General features: G+C 44.1%; 1 protein-coding gene across 1 annotated transcript in view; it reads right to left on the minus strand.

The window, feature by feature from the left end:
• HMCN1 (hemicentin 1) overlaps window positions 1-12546 on the minus strand; it is a 1257483-nt gene that overhangs the window by 685564 nt on the left and 559373 nt on the right. The window contains exon 28 of the mRNA XM_078642741.1: window positions 1061-1208. Coding sequence (XP_078498867.1) covers window positions 1061-1208 — 148 coding nt within the window. The remainder of the gene's footprint in view (window positions 1-1060; window positions 1209-12546) is intronic.

The following is a 12546-nucleotide window of genomic DNA, read 5'->3' on the forward strand; positions in this document are numbered from 1 at the left end:
GGAGCGGCGGAGGTGGGGCGACCTCACCTGGAACAGGCTCGATCTGATAGCTACAGACATTTTACAAATCATTTGAAAGTTGTTCACATTTGCAGGTGATATTGGTAACAGTAGGTAAGGAAAAAGTTGAATAATTTATAATTTGGAACAAGACTACCTATTTATTGAATGACAATAAGGAATTCTGTTTTTTCAGCTTGGGTTGGTGGATATTGCGTGCATTTTTAGGCACTAGAATTTCTGATCATGTTTTAGGAGGTCTATACTTTATTCCAAGGGTGGAATATAATCCCCATTTTCAAACATTAAATGCTCAGGACCTACTTTATATTTTAAGAGGCATTCTTATAACATCATGAATAATGAATATTAATTAGGTAGGTCAATATTTGCAACCCTTTGTGACTGGCTGCAAACACTGGGATGGTGGCCTGCACGAAACAATATGATTGCATCCCAAAATTGAAACATAGGGGAGAGCAAACAGTGGTGTCTGGATCACTGCTTACTCCCTTTGGGGTTGCCTAATACGATTCTCGAATGAAAAGCTGTCCAACTGCGACAGTTTCAACTTTGTAACTCAGTTACAACCTACTGTGAGAAACCAGTCAATATTCAATAAGTTGTGACTGTAATTGCGATTGAAAAATGTTGATACATACCAAATCCAATTTCAATTTTGAGTCCCTTTCACTCTCCTTCCTAACTGCGATTGAATATTGGTTGTGAAACCCATTTGTGAACATGATATGTTTTTCTGACTCACAAAATGGGTTGAATACATACCAAAAGAGACATTTTGTGGACCAAAGTCTGTGAATTTGTGAATCACAGCCTTTGCATCTGCAAAATGACTTGGTAAATTGGACCAGAAAACGTATACAAAAAGATGCTGTTACAGGTGAAACAGTGTTTAAATTAAGTAACATAGAAATTTCGACAGGGGAATAAAATAGGATGGAGAGTAAAAGCAAGGAATATGGGTATGGAAATCCGTGGAATCCATGAAAAAGCTTAACCTTTAAGGAACCTCTTGTGTTGTTTAAGGATCATTACTCACCAATCACATTGATGTTGAAGAGCTTCTCGGAACTCCCAGCCACATTGATTGCCCTACATGTGTACTGGTCAGTGTCATCGGTAGCAGCTTTCAGGAGCTTCAGTATCCTTCCCTTGTGGATGATCTGCATACTGCTACTTTCAACAATCTGAGCACAAAAGAAAACAGACAAGAAAGAAGGACTAAGAGAACAGCTATAGGAAAAGATGGGAAGTTACAAAGTATGGTAGGGGTGGGAGAGTGACTCAGGTATATCACAGGGTGGTCAATATTCTCTTCCTCATACGATTGAACTCAGGTGGCCCTGTGTTGTTCCGAAGGATCATCTTCCCATCTCTAAGAATAAATGACACCTAGTGGGTGAAATTCAAAAACTGTACCGGCATGGTGCAATGTGCTTCATAAGATGGACTCACCACAACTCAGGATATTTCTGGTTGACCTAACTTTTTTCGTTTAAGATCTTTGTAAGTCACTATCTGCATCAAATAGAGACATTACTTACACATTAATACTTCACCAAAGCTGGGTGCCGATATCAAAAGACAGTCTGATTCATAAAAAGTTCCAAAGTTGCACGTTAGACTTCCTTCCTTTATAAATCTAACCCTCTTTTATTCACAACTTGTGGTCATCAAATAACCAACAAAATTTATGGGATTGTGGCAAAATATGGGGGTGCGATTGTGATCATGTCCTCCATTGACTACAAGAAAGAATGTCTTTGTCAGTTCAATTCAGTTCAGTTAGTCTTTATTCGATAGTTTACAATCATAAAAGACACAGTACATACATAAAAGTGTCGATAAAAATGGTGAGACCCTATAAACATACATTTAATACAAAATTAAACCCACAATATCGAAATCCTAACTAATCAGTTATAGTTAAAATAAATAAAATTAGTCAAATATAATATTTTCCTACATTTAGTCTCTGGAGGAGAACCAAATTGCAAAGGGTCACTCAGGCGCTGAATTTAATTCCTCATCGATCCCCAATTTTTTCCTCCTCAGTGCCCAGGAACAACTTAAGACTTTCGCTCTGGCAATAACAATGTCTGCACACGTGTTCGTTATCAGGATACGCATGGCCGTCATACAAGATCTTGTGCCACAGTTGGAACACAATGGCTTAAGACACCTATAACGGGGGCCTTTATAAGTCGGACACACGAAGAGTACATGAATTATTGACTCTTCCCAAATATGGCAGAAAGGGCAATTGACATTTATGGGCTTTTTCCATTTAGCAACAAAAGATCTTAGGGGACGGGAACCCACTCGGAATTCATGATATAATTTCCTATCACTATGTTTTGTAATCAGATTCCAGGTTCTGCTTTCGATGCAAACTTGTAATCTAAGAAGATACTTGTAAGCGAGGTACTGCCCACCGCTGACAGGGTCTTTCTAGTGATCATATCCCAATAGAGCAATTTAAAATCATTTTTATTGGGAAAAATGTTTCCTATTGGATCATCCCAAAATTGACCAAGCCCCATTTCCTTCAAATTATACTTGATCTTCTGCAGCCATCTGATTTTAGAAGATAGATCAGCACTCCTGATGTGCATTACTGCGCTCGCATACGGTGCCAGTTCAGGGGTGGTCCAAAGCCTCATCCAATAAGCTAGGGATCTAAACCCTGCCACCTCGACAAGAGGAATACAACCCAGGTCTAGAAGCAAAGGCTTCATGGGTGTAGATTGTGGGAGGGAGGTCAGGGATCTCAGGAACTTGCTTTGTGCTTGTACTAGGGGTAAAACATTTTCGAACCCCCAAAGTTCAGCGCCATAAAAAATGGAAGCTTTATTTTTCCCATTATAAATATCTACTGCTGGCCCTATAGGTTTTGTGTGGGACAATCGATGTTCCTTTAATAGGGCTCCAGCCAGCTGGTTATGCCTTAGAACTAGGACATCTAACTGGGAAACCCAATTCATCTTCCTACCCATGGTTACCCCTAGATAGGTAAATGTATCGGTCTGTTCCAGTGGTACATTATCCATTACTACCCTACCCTTGACACGTTTACTTCCACATTAATACTTCACCAAAGCTGGGTGCCGATATAAAAAAACAGTCTAATCAATAAAAAGTTCCAGAGTTGCAAGTTAGACTTCCTTCCTTTATACATCTAACCCTCTTTTATTCCCAACTTATTATGGTCATCAAATACCCAACAAAATGTATGGTATTGTGGCAAAATATGGGGGTGCGATTGTGATCATGTCCTCCAATGACTACAAGAAAGAATGTCTTTGGCAATTACAGGACACATGCTAATACAGCCCAATAGTGGAAGACCCCACGGCCGGTTTGACAGTGCACATCAGTAGCATAGTCACCTCTGCTTCGAGTCAAGGGTGGATTTCAAAGAATGAGGCAGAGTTCCTGACAAACAAAAATCCTAGAGTACCCTATTTCTATACCTTCCCTAAAATTCACAAGGGCACCCTCCCTCCACCAGGAAGAATATAGTGTCTGGGATAGGCTCTCTATTGGAACCTTTGTCAAACTTTTGTGACCATTTCTTGAACCCATTGGTCAAAAAGACACCGTCCTTTGTTCAAGATATAAGGGACATATTGAACTTGATTGCACTGACTAATGTTGAGAGACCACAGATGGATCTCTTGATCACCCTGGATGTAGAGGCATTGTCACTATTATCCCCCAGAAGGCCACACTTGAAGTTGTCGAAGATATCCTGAGATCCAGTAATTGGGCGTCACCGACACCAATAAGCTCCATCATAGCGGGTGCAACCTTAGCCCTAACAGAAAGGAAAACGCTACTTACCAGTATGCGTCTGGTCTTGGCATGTACAGCTGCAGAGTTGCACACTGTGCATAGATCCCCACCTAGTGTTGGGCCCAGATGTTTGCAGTTTGTTGTTGTCCTGAAAAGTTCTTTGGAAGTCACGAGATAGGTGACTCCTCCTTAGGACCACATTGCGCATGGACATCGGCTCCATCCCCAGATTGTTTTTCGCCATTAGGGAAATGATGGAGCTTTGTATGAAAAGGAAGGATGCCCATGTAAGTTGTATCTAATTAAGATAATACTGGAACAGACAAGTGTAGGCGGGGAGGCGGGGAGGCGGGTAGGCGTGTGCAACTCTGCAGCTCTACATGCCAAGATGCATACTGGTAAGTAGCATTTTCTGTTTGAGGCATATGAGCTGCATATTGCACACTGTGCATAGATTGTACAGCAGTACCCACTCTTAGCGGCGACCACCCCTATCTGTTGCAGTAGTTTGGAATAATATTTTGAGAACAGCCTGGCCCACATTAGCTTGTTGTTTTGTTTGCACATCTACACAATAGTGTTTTGTGAATGTGTGCGGTGTAGCCCATGTAGCTGCTCTGCAGATGTCATCTAGGGGAATGTTCCCTAAAAATGCCATTGAAGCCCCTATTTTTCTGGTAGAGTGGGCTTGAGGAGGAACAGATAGCGTACGTTTAGCTTTGTGGTAGCAAATCTGTATGCATTTGACAATCCATCTAGCTATCCCAGATTTTGAAATGGGATTACCTTTGTGTGGTGGTGAGAAAGACACAAAAAGTTGTTTTGTCTTACGAAAGGGTTGTGTCCTTTCTATGGAGTATAGCAACGCTCTTTTGACATCTAATGTGTGGAGAGCTCTTTCTGCTACTGACTGTGGTTGCGAGAAGAAAACAGGCAGTTCCACAGATTGATTGAGATGGAATGGAGAAATGACTTTAGGCAGGAATTTCAGATTAGTATGCAGAACGACCATATTTTGATGCATTTGCAAAAAGGGTTCTTGAATGGTTAGTGCTTGTAGTTCACTAACTCTGCGCAGAGAAGTAATAGCAACTAGGAACACAACTTTCCATGTTAAAAATTGTAATTCACATCTGTGTAGGGGTTTGAAGGGAGGCCCCGTTAGCCTGTGAGAACAACGTTTAAATTCCATACAGGTGAAGGTGGTACTCTGGGAGGAATTATTCTTTTAAGGCCTTCCATAAAGGCTTTAATGGCAGGCACTCTGAACAGAGACAGGTGTTGTTTATTTTGCTGATATGCTGCTATTGCAGCAAGATGTAGTCTAATAGACGTATAAGCTAAGTTACATCTTTGAAGATGCAATAAGTAACCTATGATGTTTTGAATAGCCACATCTAAGGGATTAATATTGTTGTTGTGACAATATATCACAAATCGTTTCCACTTGGCCGCGTAACATGCCCTAGTGGTAGGACGTCTAGCTTCTTTAATGACGTTCATGCAGTCTGGAGGAAGGTTTAGATACCCAAATTCTAGGACTTCAGGAGCCACATCGCAAGGTTGAGCTGTGCTGGGTCCGGGTGCCTGATCTCTCCATGGTTCTGTGTTTAGAGGTGTGGAGACAGGTGCCACTTTTTGTGTGGTACTATAGACAGTTGTAGCAGTGTGGTGTACCACCGTTGTCTTGCCCACGTTGGAGCAACTAGAATGAGGGTCAGAGAATGCTGCTGTAGTTTGCGTACTACTAGTGGCATGAGTGGTAGAGGTGGAAAAGCGTACGCAAATCTGTTTGACCAATTCATCCATATCGCATTGCCTTTGGACAGTGGGTGTGGATATCTGGGGGCGAAGCTTGGGCATTTTGCATTTTCGTGGGTGGCAAATAGGTCTATCTGAGGTTGTCCCCACATCTGAAAGAATGGCTGAAGAACTTGCATATGAAGTTCCCACTCGTGGGTCTGTTGCGTTTGACGAGTTAACAGATCCGCTATAGTATTTTGTACTCCTGGGACATGTTGGGCTAGAAGGAATATGTTCTGAGGAATAGCCCACCTCCATATATCCTGTGCTAGTTGAGACAGTTGCAGGGAGTGCGTGCCTCCTTGCTTCTGTATGTAATACATTGCTGTCATGTTGTCTGTGCGGACTAACACAACTTTGTTTATAACTTGCTTCTGGAAAGCTTTTAGTGCTAGGAATACTGCTAGTAACTCCAGATGATTGATATGGAGTAATTTGTGTTGCAGTGTCCACCTGCTTTGCATGGTGTTTTGCAGCAGGTGGGCTCCCCAGCCGGAGAGCGATGCGTCCGCAGTTAAGATTATCTGGGGAACCGGCACTAGGAACGGTTTTCCCTTGGAAAGGTTTTTGGGGTTCCACCACTGCAGAGAGCGATGAGTTCGACCGTCTACCAACACTAGGTCTGTTAAGTGACCTTGAGCCTGGTTCCATTGACGTGATAAGAACTCTTGTAGCGGACACATTTGAAGTCTTGCATGGGGTACTATGAAGATGCAAGAGGCCATCATCCCTATGAGTTGCATGAACACTTGTGCTGGGAGGGAGTGTTGTTGCTGACACTTTGTTAGGAGAGTTTGCATGCTGGCTATCCTTGCTGGAGTGGGATAAGCTAGCGCTGTTGAGGTGTTTATTGTGGCATCAAGGTATTGTTGTACTTTGGATGGCTGTAGATGAGACTTGGTGTGGTTTATTGTGAACCCCAAGTTGTGGAGCAGCTGGATGGTGGCGTGAGTGTGTTTTACGCACTGATTGTGTGAGCTGGCTTTTATGAGCCAGTGGTCGAGGTACGGGAAGACATGGATGTGCTGTCTTCGTAGATGCGCTGCTGCCACTGCCAAGCACTTGGTGAACACCCTTGGTGCTGTTGTGACTCCGAATGGGAGTACTTTGAATTGGTAGTGCTGCCCGTCTATTACAAATCTGAGATACTTCCTGTGAGCTTTGTGAATGGGAATGCGGAAGTATGCGTCCTTGAGGTCTGGAGTAGCCAGGAAGTCGTCTTGTTACAAGAGAGGAAGGACTTGCTGGAGTGTGACCATGTGAAAATGGTCTGACTGTATGTATATGTTTAGCGGTCTGAGGTCTAAAATAGGCCTTAGAGAGCCGTCCTTCTTCGGGATTAGAAAGTATAGAGTGTAAACCCCTTTGTTTTGCTGGTGCAGAGGAACTAGTTTTATTGCACTTTTTTCTAGCAGAGATACTACTTCTTGCTTTAACAGTGACAATTGTTCTTGTGACATTGGACGCTGTTTGGGTGGTATGTTTGGGGGGGTAGATGTTAGTTCTAGACAGTAACCTGAGTGAATAATTTGTTGCATCCACCTGTCTGATGTGATGTTGATCCAGTCAGGCAGGAATTGTTGGAGTCTTCCCCCACAGGAGTGGAATGTTAGGGGGGAAGGGGAGGAAAGTCATTGGGTAGGGGTGGAGGCAGAGCGGGAGGTGTTTTTGCCTCTGCCTTTGTTGTTGTTACCCCTGTAACCCCCTCTTTGGTAGCCCTTAGTGAATGTGGATTGGCTAGGGGTTTTGTAGGAAGAGGAGGGACTTTCTGAGGAGTAGCCTCTTGTGTTGCCTCTGTACGATGAGCGACGAAAAGAACGTCTGGGAGCTTGCTGCTGCAAGGCTCCCATAGATTTTGCTGTGTCGATGTCTTTTTTCATTTTTTCTAAAGACACGTCAACATTTGGGCCAAATAATTGTGTCTCATCAAATGGCTGATTAAGGATGGAGTTTTGCACCTCAGGTTTGAAACCTGAAATACGTAGCCAGGCATGTCTACGTAGTAAGGTGCTGGTATTGATTGCCCTTGAGGCAGTATCTGCGGCATCCAGGGCACAACGAATGGATGTATTAGTAATATTTTTACCTTCCTGTATAAATTCGTTAGCTCTGTTTTTATGTTTGTCTGGTAGGTGCTGCATTATGGACTCTAGTTCATCATAATGTGCCCTGTCATATCTTGCCAGCAACGCTTGGGTGTTGGCAATGCGCCAGATGCTAGCTGCTTGTGCCGCAGTTCTTTTGCCGGAGGCGTCAAGGAGCTTAGATTCTTTGTCTGGTGGTGAGGCTTCACCTGTTGTTTGGGAATTAGCATGTTTACGTGCATTGGATACCACTAAAGAATCTAATTGTGCTGGGCCTTTAATATAAACTGGGTCTGCAGGGGCAGCTTTATATTTTTTCTCAATGCGGGGATTGACGACCCTAGATCTAACGGGGTCTTTAAAAACCTCTGTTGCGTGTTTGATGACACCCTTAAGCATTGGTAAGATGGCAGTAGACCTTTGTGTGTTGTCAAAAGTGTCTAATAGGAAGTCTTCCTCCACTGCATCAGTGTGTAAGTCCACCCCATTATATTGTGCAGCCCTCTGGACTAGTAGGTTAAAACCTATGGTGTCCTCTGGTGGGGAAGGTCTGGAAGGGTAGACATCATCTTGTGGGACGTAAGGCACATTAGGGGTGTTGTAATCATCCCATGGATTAGGTGACTGAGGGGGACTATTAGTCTGTGCTGGGTAATGTGCACCCCCACCTTCATAATCAGAATCTGTGTGTACATCATCGTCTGGATTAGGAGATGGTGTAGGGGAACGATGTGGTGGAGGTGGTGTAGGCGGAGGAACAGTATGGGGAGGTGGTGGAGAAGGGACCCTTAATAAAGAGGTTGCAATATCTCTCTTCTTTGCAGGGGGAGGAGGTGCTGGCGCCTCAAGTGGTCTCTTCTTGGAGCTGAGAGTCAATTGTCCAGTTTTAGGATCCTTTACAAGAGTTTTTTGCTGTGGATCCGGTGTGAAAAGCTCCTATGAGCAGGGTAGATCCTTTGGCGTCGAGATTTTCGGCTCCGTAGGTTTTTTTAGGCATCGAGTCGGTAGCTGGCTTAGGAGTGTGCCCTTTTGAAGTGTCTTTTACGGGAACCTATTTTTTCGATTCAGAGAGTTTTTTCGGCTCCAATGCGAGTGAATCTGGAGCTTTGGTTGATTTTTTACTCTGCTCTGAGTGCGGTTTCGGCATCGATGAACCGCTGCCAGTCTTCGGCGCCGTGTGCTTGGGTGTTGAAGCAACGGTCGACGTGGAAGAGGAAGATGGCTTTTTCTTCGGTGTCGGTACTGGGTCGGCACCTGAAATAGACTGGCTCGAGCCCGAGCCGCCTGAAGGCTTAATGGGCTTCTTTGCCGGGCCCTTAAGGCGGGGCGTTGGAAGCAGTCTCTCGGTGTGCACCCGAGCCCGAAGGTGAGGGTGTAACCAAAGCCTTTTTCGAGGGTGTCGAGGAAGGGGTGGGGTCGACGGTCTTACTTACGACCCGTTGAGCTGGAGTGACTTCCTCGACATCGGAGTCTTCGGCATCTGAGGATCCGATACTCTCCTCGGCGTGCTGGTGTTCTGGCACGTTGACACCCTCTTCGAAGATGTCGTCGGGAATCGAAGCAGACGAGCGAGCCATAGTTCTTCGAGCTGTTCGGTCCCAAATGGTCTTCTTGGAGCGGAATGAGGAACACGCCGAACAGTCTTTGGCCTCGTGCTCCGGTGAAAGGCAAAGGTTGAACACCTCATGAAGGTCGGTGTGGGGAAACTTCGACCCACATTGAGGACACTTTTTGAATGGCGTCCTTTCCATGAGCCAGAAAGTGAGGCCTAGGTAGGCCCGAAGGCCTTCGTCGACGACCGGAATTGAAGACTTTGAAGTGGTAGAGAATCGCGTTGATGTAGATCGCGATCAAAACAATACCATTGAACTGGGTGAGGATTGCGCGCCGGGAATTCGGTTCCAAACCGGAGCGCAGAAAACACATCCAAGCCCGATGGCGGAAAAAAACAATCTGGGGATGGAGCCGATGCCCATGCGCAATGTGGTCCTAAGGAGGAATCACCTATCTCGTGACTTCCAAAGAACTTTTCAGGACAACAACAAACTGCAAACATCCGGGCCCAACACTAGGTGGCGATCTATGCAGAGTGTGCAATCTGCAGCTCATATGCCTCAAACACTTTTTTTCGTTTGAAGACCACCTGTTCCACCAAATCCAAAAGGCCCCAATTGGCAGCACCTTTGCCCTGAGCCTGACCTGCCTTTACATGTCAGTCTTCGAAGAGAAACATATTCTGTTCCCTACCAATCCTCATACTGAGAGTATTGTCACAAGGTGTCGATACATCAACGATATACTCATTTTTTGGAAAGGAAACAGGGACATGGTCACCTTATTTGTTGGGAGGAATAACAGTCGAATCCCATACCTAAAATGTACTGCTAATGTCTCTGAGAGATAACTCCCCTTCCTAGATCTATTGATCAATCTTTCTGAAGGAGACTTGAATACAAAACTTATAAAAAACCGACTGACAGCCATAGTTTATTACTGGTTAGCAGTCATCACCCGAGGGCTCTACGGGAGAACCTTCCATATAGCCAATTTCTGTGCTTATGCCACAACTGCAGTAACATAAGAGTCTACAAAGAACAATCCAATGACCTATCGGCACACTTGGATAGACGTGATTACCCATTCAGATACATCAAAACTGCACAAAAGAGAGCACGTAACAATAGAGAGTCCCTCTTAAAACCACGAGAAATAACCCAATCTGATGAATTGACATGCATCACCATGTAAACTGCAGAGTCTAACTTCATTAATAAAGTAATCAAGTAACACTGGGGCATCCTGCAAACTGACAACTCGCATTCAACCTCCCAAGATTTGCATTTAGAAGATCAGCAAACCTTAACGATATGCTCATCAACACGAGGCCAAATACACACATGACTTCCGTGCAGAGACAACTTTGGAATTTTCCTCTGGTGGTGAGCCACCATCCCTATGGCCACTGCAACATCTGTCCCTTAACACAGCCGACAAAGATGGTCCACTTACTGACACCTTCACATGGACACAACAAAAGCACACCAACTGCAACACACACAATTGCATTTAACTGATTACTTGCCCATGCCAGTTAAAATACAGAGGGATGACCACTAGAGCTGTTAAGGTACAAATTACTGAACATCGCAGGCATACCTCTCAAATGGACTGTCGTGGAGGCATACCCACAGATACAACAAGAAGGACTTTTAAGAAAAGAGCAAATGTGGATTTGTTTTAGATTGTTCACACATATGGTTGGTTGACTGATGATATCCCTTGGGGAGAACTCAATAAATAATCCTATACCCCTATCATTTGTGTTCTACCAAAAATTTGATTGCCACTCCACACTGTACCCCTAACGGGAGAGCCTTGCCCGCACCATACAGGTGTGCTGTCTGCTAGACTTTGTTTGCTTGAGGGTTTCGAAAGGACACATCAATTTGCCTACTACACTCAGCAAATCTCAGGGGATACTCCATCTCCCTACAACCTCTGCATTCAATATGCTCTCTCACCCATGCATACACCTACTGGTCATTGTCCCATTAGACATCCCATGTGATCCTATTAGGTCTTAATTGATTATTGGGGACGTAGTGCATTCCCAAACTCCGACCGTACACTACAGGAGATATTCCATCTCCCTACAACCTCTAGATACCACATGCTCGCTTACCCTCACTGCAGGATTTTATACTCTATGTGAGTTGCTCTAGGAATTACCCCAAATAAGTAGAAACTTTCTAGATCGCAGTAGCCACATTAACATGCAAAACTACTCTTGAAGATTGTATGTGTGCATACATTTCTGTCTGTATTGGAGACCCTATGAGTCTGTCTTTTTTTTTCCTTTTTTTACTGCTTCAAGGCCGTGGGGACGAGCCGCCACTGAGTGTGGGTGAGCAGTTTAGATTTACCAGAGGGTAGTGTTAAGCATTAGAAGTCAATGAATGAGACAAACACTCAAGAAGAAACTCGAGACCCAAAAATTTAAACACCAAGATCATTGGAATGGAATAAGTACTTCAGACATTATCAAATTTTACAACAAAAACAGTAGAAAATGACAGCAGGAGCCTCAAACGTGGAAATGTTATCCTATGGGAGAAACATTAACAGCATAGGTACACTTACAGATGACTTACAAGACTGTTCTTCTGGACTTAAGGTAAGAAGGAGCCAAGGTCCAAGAAAGCACCAACAGTTAAAGTTTACCCCGTGGGGTGTCTGGGTGCATAGGTGCTTTCCGCTGTGGTAGCCTCAAATGCTACACAGTAAAGTCAATAGGGAAAGGTACATGGATGTCAATTCATTAAAATGCCTGGGGTAGCAGAAGTAACATCAAAGGACACACCATAGGTTTCAATAAAGCCATCATGCAGCTGGGGAACTCGTAATCACCAGTGCCTTGTACATATACTTAAGATGGCTTCCCTGTTCACTTGTACTAGCTAGTAATTGACCTAGACAGCACAGAGGCATATCTGCTCATGCAGATATGCCCTCACGTGTAATATATAATGCACCCTGTCTGAGGGCTATAAGGCGTGCTGTAGGGTTGACATATATTAGATGCAGTGACTTAGGCATGGTACACAGTCAGTGTGCCATGATGTGTTTTCACACATTGTTTGCACCATGTCATGCAGCCTGTAAAGGCAGTCTATATGCAATGTGTAGGAGGGCCCGTTATGGTGGCATAATACATGCTGCAGCCCTTAAGGACCCTGTTTAGTACCCATGCCTTAGGTACCAGGGGTATCAATTACTAACAACTGACAGGGATACTAAAGTGTATGCCAATTGTAATACAAATAGACCAGTTTACTTTGTTTTG

The sequence above is a fragment of the Lissotriton helveticus genome, chromosome 1_1, assembly GCF_964261635.1.
Source record: "Lissotriton helveticus chromosome 1_1, aLisHel1.1, whole genome shotgun sequence".
Classification (NCBI taxonomy): Eukaryota; Metazoa; Chordata; class Amphibia; order Caudata; family Salamandridae; genus Lissotriton; species Lissotriton helveticus.